General features: G+C 42.9%; 1 protein-coding gene across 4 annotated transcripts in view; it reads left to right on the forward strand.

The window, feature by feature from the left end:
• cemip (cell migration inducing hyaluronidase 1) overlaps positions 1-15,649 on the forward strand; it is a 188,722-nt gene that overhangs the window by 111,402 nt on the left and 61,671 nt on the right. For all 4 annotated transcript variants that reach the window (XM_056377399.1, XM_056377392.1, XM_056377384.1 and 1 more), the window contains exons 7-10: positions 2,471-2,541; positions 3,322-3,417; positions 5,475-5,596; positions 13,245-13,392. In XM_056377399.1, coding sequence (XP_056233374.1) covers positions 2,471-2,541; positions 3,322-3,417; positions 5,475-5,596; positions 13,245-13,392 — 437 coding nt within the window. The remainder of the gene's footprint in view (positions 1-2,470; positions 2,542-3,321; positions 3,418-5,474; positions 5,597-13,244; positions 13,393-15,649) is intronic.

The raw sequence follows: 15,649 nt of genomic DNA on the forward strand, positions 1-15,649 counted from the left end.
GCTCTGTAATTTGTGGCTCACCCAGAGACATTTTAATAATCTGGAATTTATGAGACAGTGTAGACTCTGCAGTACATTCTCAGTTGTGTCATTTGCATATGTTTTCCGTAGCTGCCACAGCGGTGCTGGTGGCGGCGTGGAGGAACACCGCAATTCACCTCGGGCGCAGCTTTCTTTTAAAGCTCAGCTTAAACTGATATGAAGTCATCCGGGGGGTGTGTACAGGTGTGGTTCCTGTTTTGATAGTGTTGATGGTAAGAGCTTAGATTTTATAATATATCAGCCGCAATTCACAAGTGTTACTGATCAGTGTCAGTCACTCCAGTGTGACCTCAGTGACTGCAGAGATTTCAAGGTGTCTGCTGCCAGACCGGCCTTGCTGGATGTATTCAGTAAATACTAATTCCACTGTTACTTAATGTTAATGTGTTTGTATCCTTGAGGTCTAACAAACATGGAGAATGCATTTCCTTCCTCATAAAAGATTTGCAATGCAGATTGTTTTTGAAGTATTTTAAATCCGGCTTTGTTTACATCCACGTTAACCATGGATTTATTAAGGAGGAAGAGATGTGGTGAGAGAGAGAGAGAGAGAGACAGAGAGAGAGAGAGAGAGAGAGTGCTTGCAATCTTCTTCACTGCCTTTACCGGCACACTGCTGTCTTCTCCTGCCACCTGTGGGTCAGTGGAAAGGTGTGACACCATTGGCAGAAATGTGCATCACATAAATTGTGTGTACGTGCACGTGTGTCCTCGGGCACGTGCACGAGACAAACAAAACAGAGACCTGCTCGTGAAATGTTTCTCTGTAGTAGAACCACGGGTCGAAAAGGAGAGCAAGCGAAATGTTTTTTGTTAATACATCCCTGCAAGTATCCACTATGCATTCGCTAATATTTAACAGTCATACAACGATCACTGCACCCTGTCTTGGAGCTGTGGGCAGCAGATACATGTTCTGAATGCGACTGTACAAGATATTCTGTCCTGTGACTGCTACGAGCCACTGAGTGCTTGTATAGAGAGAGAGAGAGAGAGAGAGAGAGAGAGAGAGAGAGAGAGAGAGAGAGAGAGAGAGAGAGAGAGGCCATCAATGCACTGTGCACAGCTCTACAGTGAAATAAAGTTTACGCCATTTGAAATGGTAAAATATTTTTGGCTCATTATGAAAGTTGGAGATCCGTTCAGATCTCAAATGCATCCCAAAAGTGTCTTGGGTGCGTTCACACCTGAACTGAGAGCTGACCACTTGTGATCGGATCACCTGACACATGTTAGCACAGGTCTGAGCAGGTCTGAGCAGGTGCTTCGAGTCCATCTCCACGACACCAGAGTCAAACCTCAGTCCTGACTGCTACACAGTTTACACATGAGTATTTTTATGACCATAGACAACCTCTCACTTCCATTCACACATGCATGGTGACATCTTAGACATGGTGTCACACACATGCATAGAGCTTCTCCTGTTCCTCGCTGACAGTCAGCATGCCATTAGCAGAGTGATGCATGCTGGGAGAGCTCATTTAATTAATTCCAGACTTGTGGATGTCAGTGGCTACATTTTTATTTTATCAGACATTATCAGAAATGTGAATTTCCCTTAGGGGATAAATAAAGTATGTATCTATCTATCTATATGCCATCTGTGTGTGTGTGTGTGTGTGTGTGTGTGTGTGTGTGTGTGTGTGTTCTGTCTAATGTACATGTTCCTAACTTTCCACCTGCTCTTCAGCTGCGTATGTCTGTGTGTCTATTCTTTTCCTTTTCTGGCTTCATTTCTTTATTATACCTTTTGTCTCTGTCTCTGTCTCTGTCCCTGTCTCTGACTGTGTCTCTATCTTTGTCTCTGACTGTGGTTTTGTCTCTGTCTCTGGCTGTGTCTCTGACTGTGTCTCTGTCTCTGACTGTGTCTCTGTCCCTGTCTCTGTCTCTGACTGTGTCTCTGTCTCTGTCCCTGTCCCTGTCTCTGTCTCTGACTGTATCTCTGTCTCTGACTGTGTCTCTGTCTCTGACTGTATCTCTGTCTCTGACTGTGTCCCTGTCTCTGTCTCTGTCTCTGACTGTATCTCTGTCTTTGACTGTGTCTCTGTCTCTGTCCCTGTCTCTGACTGTATCTCTGTCTTTGACTGTGTCTTTGTCTCTGTCCCTGTCTCTGACTGTGTCTCTGTCTATGTCTCTGACTGTCTCTGGCTGTATCTCTGTCTCTGACTGTCTCTGTTTCTGACTGTCTTTGTCTCTGTCTCTGACTGTGTCTCTGTCTCTGACTGTGTCTTTGTCTCTGACTGTGTCTCTGTCTCTGACTGTGTCTTTGTCTCTGTCTCTGACTGTGTCCCTGTCTCTGACTGTGTCTTTGTCTCTGTCTCTGACTGTGTCTGTGTCTATCTTTTTCCTGTCCTTTCTCTCTCTCCATTATCTGATCTGTTGTCACTATTCCCAGTCTCATCTCTTATCTCTTTTCCCTCTGCAGCCATCCCTGGACTTTTATAGTGACAAAGGGTGACACCTCATCAGTTGTGGAAGATTACGCCGTCTATCAAGGTAGGAATCAAATTTTAATTGTTTGCTTCCAACATGATGTTATGCATGTACATATTGTAAGTGGCATTCTGACACACTGTCCCTGCAGAACACTTTAATGGGACTATGTCTTGAGGTACAGTATGTTGGTGAGATTCATTTGCAAATAATGAAAACTATTTACAAAAAATAAAAATAAAAACAAGAATACTGAATAACCAAAATAAAGTACTCTCTATATGCAAGACAAAAATATAGAAATACTCCCAAACCCCTCATGTACTATCTGAGAATATTCAATACATGCTACTGCTCACCAGCCCCCAAGAGCCCCAAGAACGTTCCCATGACCCTGAAGCGCGAGGACAAACTATTAACAAGGGAAAATGTTACACCTCTGTCTTACCAACCGAACTCAGTGATGAGAGACGGAGAGGTGAGGTGTGACGAGGCGAACATGCCACACACCCTAACAAAGGTTAGGCAACAGAGCGTCCTGTGGATGAATGTGAATGTATGCATAAGTAGCAATGGAATTACCAAGTCAGCACCCTTTGGTCACGCTGCTACAACAGTAAGGGGAAGAGGAATAACAGTGGAATATGCCAACTGCTTAACCAGAGCAGAGAGGAGGGAGGGAGTGTATGTGTGTGTGTGTGTGTGGTGTGTATGTGTGTGTGAGCCGCTCTGCCACAGACATGGTCAAAGTTGTCCCAGTGCAGAAAAACCCTGCACAAGACCAGGTGTTATCTGACATGACTGCAACATTTCCGTAATGTGTGTGTTTCTGTGTGTTGTCAGGGACCAAGGCGTCCTCGGAGGCCCGCAGCTCTCGTGTTTTCCGCTCGAGTTACGGGGAACATTTCACCGTCACCACCAGCAGCCAGTGGGTGCAAGGTACCGGAACTTCTCTCGCATACAAACAGAGGTTTGCGCTACGACATGTAGGCGGATGACTCTCAGAGCTACGTAGGGATACTGAAGGCTTTGACACGTTCAGCTCCAAACACATGTTGTGTTCGTCGCTCCTCTCTGTGCGTACTGTGTGGAGAGGGATCACGCTATTTGCAACTGTTTTTTTTGGGGAGCATTGTTTCCCTCTGCAGACCGGAGGTAAACAGCACTCACAAGGAAGGTTGTAATAAGCTTCTTTAATTCCATTATAAACAAAAATGAGCACAATGTCTGATTACTGTAACACCAGTGAGCAGTGGGTGGGTGTTGTAGTTTGTGTTGGTCATCTTTGAATTTGAGCAGGATCATCAGTGAACTGTAAAATGACTACAGGGAGCAACTGAGAGCAACTTGTGTTTGACAGTGTTTATCACCTCCACCTCCACCTCCACCTGCTGCTGTCTGAGCCTGAACAATCTGCTGCTCGCTCTCTCTCTCTCTCTGTCCCCTCCTCACTCTCTCTCTCTCTCTCTCTCTCTCCATCACTTCCGGTGCTTTGTGTTCACGTGTGTGATCAATCTTATTGTATCACTCCATCTCATGTCCGTGGCCCACAGACGCGTTTAGCTGTTTATCTCAGGTGGAGTTTGACTGTGTCCAGTAATTAACATCACTACCTAACCATTTCTTCTCTGAACTCAGTGATGTCATAGAAATACCTCAGCTGAACTGAGCCTATGAGCCTCCCTTCACTGAAGACTCAGTGAAAACTGCAGCTCTAGCACATTATGATTTTCTTAGTAGATCAGGCGCTTTGACATTTATCATTAAATACTGAAGTATCTTTAAACTATTCTTCTTCTGTGTACTCACTTCTCTCCTTCTCTTCTCTTCTCTTCTCAAGTGCTATAATACTACTTGCTATTTGATAGCTTTCAGCTACATCAGCAAATGGAACTGGCGTAGTTGTCATCACATGTGATAACAGGTGGACATGAGTGGAGAGACATAGTGACCAGTAGCTGTTAGTCGGCTACATAGCAGACTTGACAACTTGTATAGTGAAAGGTGCACTTCATATCCAATCTGTAATGTACACATAAAAATATGATGACATTTAAACTGGGCCCCTTTTCATTTTCATTTATATATTGAAATGTTTTATTGAAATGTGGTGGTATATTTATATGTAAGAGAAGCCCACAGAGTAGAAGAGAGGACATTTCATCATCTAAAATGCCATAGATAACAGAGCCAGCAGTAAATTGCCTGAGGGCTCGGATCTTGACCGTCGATCTCACCTGGTGGTCCGGACCTCACATCTCGGAGAACGCCAGAGCAGATTTACAAAGGGAGGCAGCCAGTGAATTAAACAGCCCCCGCCAAGAGGAACTGTCTGAGTGTGTGTATGCCATGAGCTGGGATTGAGGATGTGTTGGTTCAGACGCTTTTCTTCTTCTACAACAGGTTCACTTGCATCAGTATTAGTGATGATATCAATATATGCAATAAACTCACTGTTAGTTCATGAGTTCATACGTGTAAACCTGTTAGCTTCCTCCACCTCAGTCTGCTCGAACACTGTCAGCAGCCTCACTGTGTGTCGAGCTCCAGATTGAAATGCAGGCCCACAGTCAAATGCATATCCCCGCTGTGGCAGCCAGACAAAGAACATAATGGAAGGAAAGAGCCCTTCAATTACTCTGCTACCAATGTCTTCTGGAAGTCTAAATTGACTACAAGCCAAAGCTTCGACGTAGATTAGTCTAATATTTACCACTTGGCTGTGTGTTCACTGAACTGGGAGGTACCAGAGAGTGTGTGTATGTGTGTGTGTGTCAGAGTTAGGTTACTTTTGAGGACAAATTTTAGACTAAAGACCTGTTAATTGGGGACAGCTTGTCCAACTGGGGACAAACGCTGTGTCCCTTATAAGGAAAAGGCGGAGTGTTGGGTCACTGGTTATGGTTAGAGTTAGGGTAAGAGTCCAGGAAATAAATGCAAGTCTATGTAATTTCCCCAAAAATAAACGTGTGTGTGTGCCTGTGTGTGTGTCCCAGAGGCAGAGTGGACAGAATGGTTTGACAGGGATGATGAGAAGGGATCTGGAGACTGGGAGAAACTGTCTGACCTGCACGAGGCGTATCCCGACAGACTGTGTGGCAGTCCGCTGGACATCCAGGTAAAGAAATCTCTCCTTACTGCACCAGACACATGCATGCATGAGTGTGTGTGTATGTGCACAGCCAGCATGGGAGTCCTGCAGGGGTCCAGTTTTGCAAACCTGCATCTGCCCCACACCCTCAAAGCTCAGTACTGGAACCCATTAGCTGCATTTATCTGTAAATGAAATCTGGACCCGTCCCAACCCGTTAATGTAAGTCCAGCAAACTGACCTATACTCGTAACACACATATAAATATATGTATATATATGTATATATATATATATATGTGCTGTATATACATGGTCTATTATAATTGCTATAATTTCATCTGAAATTACTGGTCGTGGCCTTGGTCTTCCTCCTCTTCCTCTCAGATTATTTATTTTCCTGGTTCTTTCAAACTTCATTCTTCATCAACCTGTGCACTCTGACCTGTCTTACATTGGTTTCATCACATCATTAGCAACAAGCGTGAACAGTTTTGAGTTGTTGTGTGTTAGCTATGACACCTGTGCTGAAACCATCATGCACCATGAGTACATCACAGAACACAGAGTGTTTTAGTAAAAAGTTTGTGAGTTTTGTTAAAAGGTGAAATTAGATCTGCAACTTGTGTCTAACCAGGTGAAAATAGTTTATATTTTTTACCAAAAGAGTGATTGATTCAGTAAATGTCCTCAGGTCACTGAGTGCTTGAGATTTAGTGTTTCAGCAATTCATAAAAACTGTCCTGTAAGTCCTGCAAACTGACCTATATCCATAACATTTATTACTCACACAGCTCACACAGTCACTCACTTTAAAACGCATCCAGATTGTATTTAAACTCACTGATGATGACCTGAACAGTTGTAAAAAAAAATATTTCTCTGAAGCAACATGGAAGCCCCCTGATAGCTTATTAGCAGAAATGTCACTTTTAATATCTTGGCAAGGTAATATTCAGAACCCCCCCCCCCCACCACCCCAACCCCCCCCCCCCACCACCTCCCTCTGTGTAAATGTTCAGCTGCCTGAGGTGACATCTTTTTCCAGCAAATTGCAGAGGTGGACCAGCATGCTGGGAAAATACTCCTGGTTGTTGTCTTAGCCAAAATCAGATCAGATGACTGATATCACTTTGGATCCAGGTCTTTTTTTTTTTCCATCCCGCGCTGTTCTGTCAGAGATTCACGATGATGTTCTCCACTTGGAACAAAAGCAAGTTGAGGAATGGTTGTGAATTTTATTTTTGAAAAATATTTCTAGCAGATGTCTTGGTCCCAGAATGTGATACAGCTGCTCAGACGGAGCTGTGGAGCAGGGCAGAGGCAGAGTGTAAATCTCAGGGTTGTCTTAGCTTTGTGTTCCTGCTCACAATGGACCGATTCTTACAGTGTACAAATCTATCATGATATAATTACCACCCCATGTTGTGTTAGATTTTCTTATTCATTTCATGTCTCAGAGTCTTGTAATAATGTAATTATGTAATAATAATAACTATGTCTGTTTTTACTTGTTTGTTTTTAATCAAATCTTTTATTTAAACAGGTCGTCTCAGTGAGATCCAGATCTCTTTTTCAAGAGAGACCTGTGTGTGAAAATAGACATGTACAAATAAATTGACAGAGACACACAAAGAAGCAATTAAAATAGATACACAGATAATTCCCAGACAGACATTATACACTTTCACATTTAAAAAAAAGCATATAGTATGAATGAAGCGTGACTGTAGATACATAAGTACAAACCTTTCAAATGTTTCAGTGAAATAAGAGAATGTAACTTCAGCTCATTCCCTCTGTCCGCAGCATAGCATTTGAAACCAGTGTTTCTGAGTTCAGTGTGAACAAGAGGTTCAGCTGGATGACATGTGCTGCGACCTGATGTTATGAGTGCTGAGTTTAAATGGAACCAGAGAGAAGAGTTAACTGGGCAGGCTTTACAGTAAACACACCGTACAATGCTTCTCCCTTCAGCTTTGTTAAGGAGGATTATCCCTCCTTTATATACAGGATGCAATGATGAGTGAGAAAAGTGTCACCCGTGATGAAGCGCAGTGGGCTGCGACAGAAAGAGTCAAGATGCTTCAGTGTGGTGGGAGAAACTTACATATAAACAATATCACCATAATCAAGAGCAGACAGAACTGTAGACTGTACAATGGTCTTTTGAATAACACAATCTTTTTTACCTTTAGTTTGTTTGAAACAGTTTGTTTCAGGGCGAGGGATAAAATCAGATGTAGGTTAAACGCTTAGGGTTGTTATTCAGTTGTGATGGTTAACATCAGGCTGAGCGGCTAGGGAATGGATTATACCATTGACGGGTCCATCTGTGTGTGTGTGTGTGTGTGTGTGTGTGTGTGTGTGTGTGTGTGCGCATGCGTGTGTGTGCGTGTGTGCACAGTTGTATAAGAATGGAGGTCTGTCCATTTGATGGATGGATATGTTCTTAAACTCTAAATTTTATACACTTGGCTCTAAATTGGAGTCTCACCCATTCATTTCCCAGAATACCACAGGAGGGCTATAAAATCCCAAGTCGAGAACAACAAGCTCAGCCATGTCTGGCAATTTTGGTGCGAGGCCCAATGTTTATTAGACCCCAATTCCAAAGGGGATACATCTTTTTCCAAATGATTTATAGATATTTAGTTTAATTCAACTTTAGCGTCATCAACAAAACATACTCTGTCAATGTCAGTGTTTACACGCACACTACTGTCCCCATTAGGTGCTATCTTGGTCATAATAGTGTTAGGGTTATGATTTTATTTGTCATGGTGTCCGTAGGCTTCCTGACATTTGTAAATGTAAATGTAGTGCAGTACACAACCTCAGTAGGCCTGCATTAAAATGAATGAAGCCATTTAAATATGTCTGACATACAGTATATCCATAGAGAATGTAGGATCTGTAGGAAAGTGTGGGCGGGGTTTTCAGAGATGTGGTTCACCTGCAGAGTGTCACTGAAATAGACGCACAACTCGACGCAGCTTTGCTCACATTCCAGTCTGACACTAAATAAACTGCTGGCTGCAGGTGATTATTTATGGCTCGCACAGTGCTGTGTAATCAAGGTCCTACAGAGCACAGGAGAGCAGCTGTGACTCCACGAGCAAACATCTGGCTTTGGATGTACCTAAACGTACCAGACACTGTACCTGGACTCTATTTATTATAAGTTCCATTATAATATTTAGATATTTTATATATATAAGATATTGTTTATTATAAATACCAGAACTCACCTTGATCTCAAGCCTGAAGATCAGTTCATCTCGTAGTTTTAACTTTTGGGAGTTTTTGTTACATTTCCAGTAGAAAACACGTTGTTCTACAAAACAGCAGCAGAGGGAGAATTAATACAGTTGTTTATTATGTTTCTTACCAGTAGATGTTTATTGAAGTGAAATTGTTTCAATATATCAAAGCCTCTAGCTTTAGGAACTGGTAATGTGGCTTGATGTTTTCATCCAAACTGCAGGTTATCTTTAGCTGAACTCTTTCTAATGAAGCTTGTAGCTATAGTTATAATGCAGCTTCACTTTAGCTGTATGAGCACCTGTTAAGGGCATGCAGTTCTGAGCTGGCAGGCAGCGCTCAGTACAACAACGTGCACGGTTTACCAATCCACTCGCTCTGTTTAACACTCCGTGCACACGGTTTTCACCTGAATATTTTTTTTTTTTTTTGCCACATGACCCATGCAGGGGGGTGGGGGGTGTAATGTAATTTACTCCTGTTCAAGTAATGCTTGTTAAAAACTACAGTGACCAGCTGTTAATGCAAATCCCTCCGCATTGTAAAATTCATACCATACACCTGCAACTTGTTTTCACAGATTTATATCTTTAGTAGAAACCAACGGGCTGAGTGCCACAGGGTAGAGGCAGAAAGTGCAGAGAGACAGACCAACACAAACAGTGTGGTATGGGTTTGCACATGTGTGGACAAGACATGAAAATACAGACTAACAAACTGCTGGCTGGCTTAAACTGCACTGACCCTGCGTTACTGCCCAACACAGCAGGTTTCTTAAAGAGACCGTCCTCTTGTTAAAAATGAGCCCGCAGGTCGTTTGTGCAGCAGCTTATTATGACCCATAGGTTATGTTTTGTTGCTAGGCGACCTCTAGTGGTCGTAGTAATTACGACAGGAGCAAAGAGAAAAGTGCGGTGACGTAGTATAAAGAGAGACAGAGTCCACGTCAGGAGGAGGTGGTGGTGGACGGATGAATGTGACACAGGAGAGCGCTGTTCCATTCCCATGTTGAAGTAGCTGTTTATGTTGTTTCTATTATCCATGACCGTTTGACAAAGTTAAGCACATTTTTTTTTGTAACCATGACAACAAAGACTGTCTAATGTTGAGGAAGTAAATGGACTTATATAGCTCTTTTCTAGTCTTACTGAGCACTCAAAGCGCTTTACAATACTTGCCACATTCACCCATTCACTCACACTCATACATCATACACTGATGGAACAGCCATCAGGGGCAATGTGGGGTTCAGTATCTTCCCCAAGAATACTTTGACATGCGGCGTGGGGGAGCCGGGGATCGAACCACCGACCTTCCTGAGCCACAGCCGCCCCGTTAAAAGTACTTCTTTCAACCCAAATGGTTGGTAGGTTTTCCTAAACCTAACCAAGCCATGACCGTTATTATAGTAACCATGGTGAAGAAGGTAGCTACACCACTGTCCGCATGTTTATTATTGTAACCATGACAACCAAGGTCCAGCACACCTGGTGCTGTCAGGGTGCTAATGCAGGAGATGGTCCAATAGGTCGTATCCGAGGGTTGAAAAAAAACCAACCTGTGTGATTGTTTAGGTTGAAGGAGTTGTTCTTAAAGTAGGGACCTTTATTTTCCCCTGAAGCTGTAATCCTTGAGATTTCAGTAATGGATGATTGTTACTGTGGTAACAGAAAATACAGTTTAATTCTACAGCAAACACTGAGGGAGCAGCCACTGTGTCAACACTACAACAGGAGAACTGGTATATCTGTTTACAGTGCAGCCAAACAAATGTTAAAACGTTGTTTTGGTGAAGTCATCAGTCAAGAATAATGACAAACAATCATCTGAATCTCACACTGTACACACACAAGCAGTGTTCCACATAATTGCATGACACGGTGAGAGGAGTAGGTGAGCCTGCTGAGGAGCTGGAGGAACAACTTGTGGTGACTGATCCTGTTGTTCCATGAATCCCTGCAACATTTAAAACCGATCTGCCGTTAAATAATGAAGATTTTCCCTGTATTCTGCCATTTGCTTTTGATTCAGCTTTAAAAGAAGCAGGAAAAAGAGTTTCCAGTTGTATCATCAGCAACATCACACAGCTTTGAGAGTGAACAGGAAACAGTGAGACTGTTTTCAGAATTTTCCCAAATTATGTTGGGTCGCATGGCACATTGCTTCCTGTGAATCCCCCTCTGGACAGAGAGGTAGTAAGAATGAAAATGTATCTGCAGAAAAAAATGACAACATCAACAACAACAACAACAAACAACAACAACAACATGGGATTTCATGAAAACCTGAAAAATCACAACTTTAATCTCACGTCGACACGTAGCAACAATAAAGTTGTGTTACTGGTGTTCCAAAGCGAAGCCGCCACATGGACATCAGCTCCAGACGCCACTGCGTTCAGTGCTATTGGAGTAGGTCTTGTCCGTCCAGTCAGGTGATCATCAGCACGACGCCAGCCTTTCATTACAGTGCTGCTGGGACACGACACGGCCGCAGCCAGTCAACGTGATTCAGCCTGGCACCATGAAGCAGCAGCTGTTAGTCTTCCATGATGATAAGCAGCAGTGCCAGGTCTGCCCACACAGCCTCCAACACCCATACCATTACCATGAAAAAATAGCTACTGCACGCTCCAACTGCTCTTTAAATGGCTGCTGTGCAATTTGCTACCTCCATGTCATTGTCATTTCAACTTCCTCCCAGTTTGTCTTTTATGTCCTCCTGTTCTCTGACTGGGCTGCTCCGCCAAATGAATAGCTGCATAAGATAATGATTTCCAGAAGTGTGTTAATCTTAGTTCTCTAGTTTTCGTTTTAATATCTGCCTTTTACGATGTAGTCAGTAGAACTGGAAGTGGAACTGTCATGTCCTCCAGCTCTGCGTGTGTCATCATTTTTCCACAGAGTCTGGACACAGTCAAAGTTTTCCTCAGTTTGCAGTTTTCACTCTCTAATTTGCCTCTGTGGGATCTCTATTTTTAGCAGCCCAGTGTTTTTTTTTTTTTCGTTGTCTCATTCCAATATGTTACGTAATGCGGTTCTGATTTGTTTTGGATTATCTGACCGTTCTAAGGAAATGTGAAGAGGCTCAGTGCCTGAGGCAGGATGTCGCTCACTTGTGCTGTAATGGTAACACTGAATGTCAGTGGAGTTCAAGAGGTCACAGCTTTTTAGTTTGTGTAGGAATGTTTGAATGTCGGAAATGGTTAGTGTATAGACATTAACAAATGAAACCACATACAAAAACAAAGAGAAAGGGAAACCTCCTCTGGCCTGCTCTCTGCCTTTATTCCACCAACTCTGTTCTGGAGGGAAATTTGCTGGATTACACAAGAGCTCTTTTAGTAAAAGTAGCGTTTAAACAACAACAGTCCCCGTGTAAAAGTCAGTGAATTCACGTTCTGAAAATGTTGAATTGAAATTACACCGGCTCGCACATGCCCAGTGTATATAAATGATCATGTATGTATGCGTTTACAGGTGTGTTAGTCTGGACGGGGATCATGTTCATTTTAAAGTGAAAACAGTAGTGTGGATGTAGCCTTTGGCCTTACTAGCTAATGCTGGAGAGGTTTTCAAAGTGGGAGGTGGGCCTCACCAGGTGGGCTCCAAACAGTCTCAGGGAGGTGAATGGAAGGGAGAAAATATTACAAGTTATTACATTAGTTATCAAAAGAGATCACATACATTAGCCTAAATGTGTGTGATGGTTCAGAGATACAGTGGTTTAGTTTCCCAGAGTCAGAAACGAATAAAAGCCTCAGGACAGACCGTTTTTATGTATTTGGTTTAGTCTCAGGTTATGTCAAACAGCAGTATTAGACTATCTTGACTCAGCTGTTGAGTATCTATGACATCAGATAACATAATCACGATCCCATTGGCATCCAGGAACTGAGCGAAACAAAGCAAGTAAACTAAAGTGGAGTGAGGGGTTTGTCTGAGGGGAGGCCTATGGTCTCAGACTTTGCAAACCCCTGCTGGAGGACACGTGGGACTTTGGTGAGAAATGGCAGCTTGCAGTATTTACACTATATGTACACCCCTACTCAGCACCAGCGTTGACCACAGAACAAATTTAGCTGGGAAACCCCAAACAGTTCTCAAGTTTAGCACAGCAACGTTATGCAAAAGAACTGAGGCCATTCCTCAGAACTGGTGGACTTGATGAAATTCCTGCAGTTTGCCAACAAAATAAGCCAGACTCTAGACAAATACCAGATGTCTGGGGCAAGAACACATCACATTAAAGGACTGAAAACAAAGGCTTTTCCTAGACAAGTGGCTAAGACATCTCTCTGTCCCTCTCTCTGTCTCTCCAGCTATAGACAAACTTATTTCCCAGTATTTTTAAATGTTCCTTTATCATGTCACAAAATTTGACCGTAAGTCATTCATCATTCTTTTGTCCAGGCTGAAACCCATGATGGCATACCATCCAACCAGACTGGAGATGTGATCCACAAGAATGACAAGGACTACGGCTTTGTCTGCCTCAACAAGGACCAGGCTCACGGCCTCTGTCGCAACTACAGGGTCCGCTTCCTTTGTGGAAAACTGGGTACGTGTATCACTCACTGTCAGTGGCTGTGGGTGTATCTGTGAGTACACGATTCTTTTTTATCTTCTAACTATAAACTCTGATGGTACACCATGTTACTATTCAACAGTGATTAATGACTCTCACAAGTATATAAGTAAGTACATGGACAGAGAGCTTCAGCTGCTCGGCGTTGGTGTACACACACAGTGTGCTGTGTGTGGGCAGGCTGCTCTGGAGTTCACAGGCTCTGCTCCAACCACACTGAGATACCAAAGACCTATGTCTGGGCTTGTGTGTGTGTGTGTGTGTGTGTGTGTGTGTGAGAGAGAGAGAGAGAGAGAGATGTGGAGACTGCTCGGAAATGTTGGTGTGATCTTTTGTCAAGACAGACTGACCCGTCTGCATCACTCTACAATCGGCCCGTACACCACACGTGCACGTGGGGTACATCTGCACCCACCTACTCATGAACATAGACAGTAAATGATTTCAAAAAGTTGAATGTCATTTTCATAAAGTTGTACAAGCAGGTGCATTCAATCAAGATTTTAACATAAAAATAGCAAATCCAGAGTTTTATCCAGTCAACTTCCTCATGTTGTTTGTGTGGCTGACACAGCAGAGAAGTCCTGTTGTTAGAGGGTAGGAAGGTGTTTAAACAGAGACAGAGGAGACAAAGACAAAGAGATCCAAGATGGCGCCGCAAATGGCTGCCTTGGTGCGTTGTGATCAAAGAGGTGGGGCGTGTGTGGAGACTTAAGTTCATCCCCATTTGTGGCAAGCATACGCTCACCCACCTGTCACTCAAAGAGGTCACACCCTCAATTATGTATAACTTTAAGCATTAATAAAATGTAAACAGGTGAGTTATATAAACGGGTGTCATGAAGGAGAAATTAGCTCTAGAGACCAAAACAGTTTTTGTACCAGGCTGTAAACATGTTTATTTCTGCTGTAAAGTTGGACGTTTTAACATGGGAGTCTATGGGGACTGACTCACTGTTGGAGCCAGACTCTAGTGGTCATTAGAGGAACTGCAGGTTTTGGTTCTTTGGTGTTGACTTCATTTTCCATCCGCAGAGGTTGATGCTTGGTCGGAACACACAGAACAGAGGCAGGTCTTGGAAGCTCAGTACAGACTTGAGGGACCTGCAGTGAAAGCCAGTCATTAGACCGAGTTTGACATGGTCCAGACCAGTCTATAATAGAAGTGATATAGGAAAGCAGCTTCCTAATCAGGGCCATGTAGATAAAAAGATACATATGTATTTTCATATATGCATATGTGTGTAGTACTTAGTATTTAGGCCAAGGTCTCCTACTGCAGGAAAGCTTTAGTGATGTCCCTCACTTGTAAATCTCTTTGGATGAAAGCATCTGCTGAATAAGTAAATGTAAATGTATGCTTATCATGTCTTTTTCATACAGGATGCATTAGTGTGCTATGATGTGCTTGTTGGTGATGCAGCTGTAACAGCAGGAGAGCTGACAGTGCTCTGCCCAGGACTATCTTCCCTGCGACAGATTGGGTGCTTTTAAAAAAACACTGATAATTTGGCCTGACTTTCAGATGTTTGGAGTTGACATCTGTCCATCCTCGGTATCAGAGGGATTTCTCACACTTTAATTGCACTCAAGGTAATGAGGTGTCAACCTGTCTGTTTGTGGGGAGAATCAGAAAGCAGAGGAGAGAAGAGAAATGCCACTCCAGGTTGCCAGCACCACAAGGACTTTACATGTGTTTGTGCATACATGTGCTATTTAGTGATTTTTCTCTGGCCTGCTATGAAGTCGGTGAACTGTTGTGGTTTACAATACCACAGTGGGGGTGGGTTCATGCATCATATGCATGTTGTCATTTGTTAATTAATAGAAACAGTGACACACTACCTTTTAGTCACCCGCACACATTAAGACGTAATCCTACCAACATGCAGCAGTCGCCATGTCAGATATGAAAATGAATTCATGGAATATTAAAGGTTTGGGAAGTTCCATTAAAGCGGAAAGAAAAGATCAAGTAGACGTTGCCTTTGTGCAAGAAACTTATCTAACAGATAAAAAAAAAGGTATTTGGATGGGTCAGGTTTACTTTTTCTTCATATAAAACTCATAGCAGAGGAACAGCCATCTTGATAAACAAACACACTCCATTTCAATTAGAAAAATCTGTTACAGATGATAATGGCAGGTTTGTTTTGATCTCAGGTTCGATCTGTGGAATCCCAAGAACCTTTTTAAATGTTTATGCTCCCAATACAGATAAACCACCATT

This window comes from Seriola aureovittata, chromosome 1 (assembly GCF_021018895.1).
Source record: "Seriola aureovittata isolate HTS-2021-v1 ecotype China chromosome 1, ASM2101889v1, whole genome shotgun sequence".
NCBI lineage: Eukaryota > Metazoa > Chordata > Actinopteri > Carangiformes > Carangidae > Seriola > Seriola aureovittata.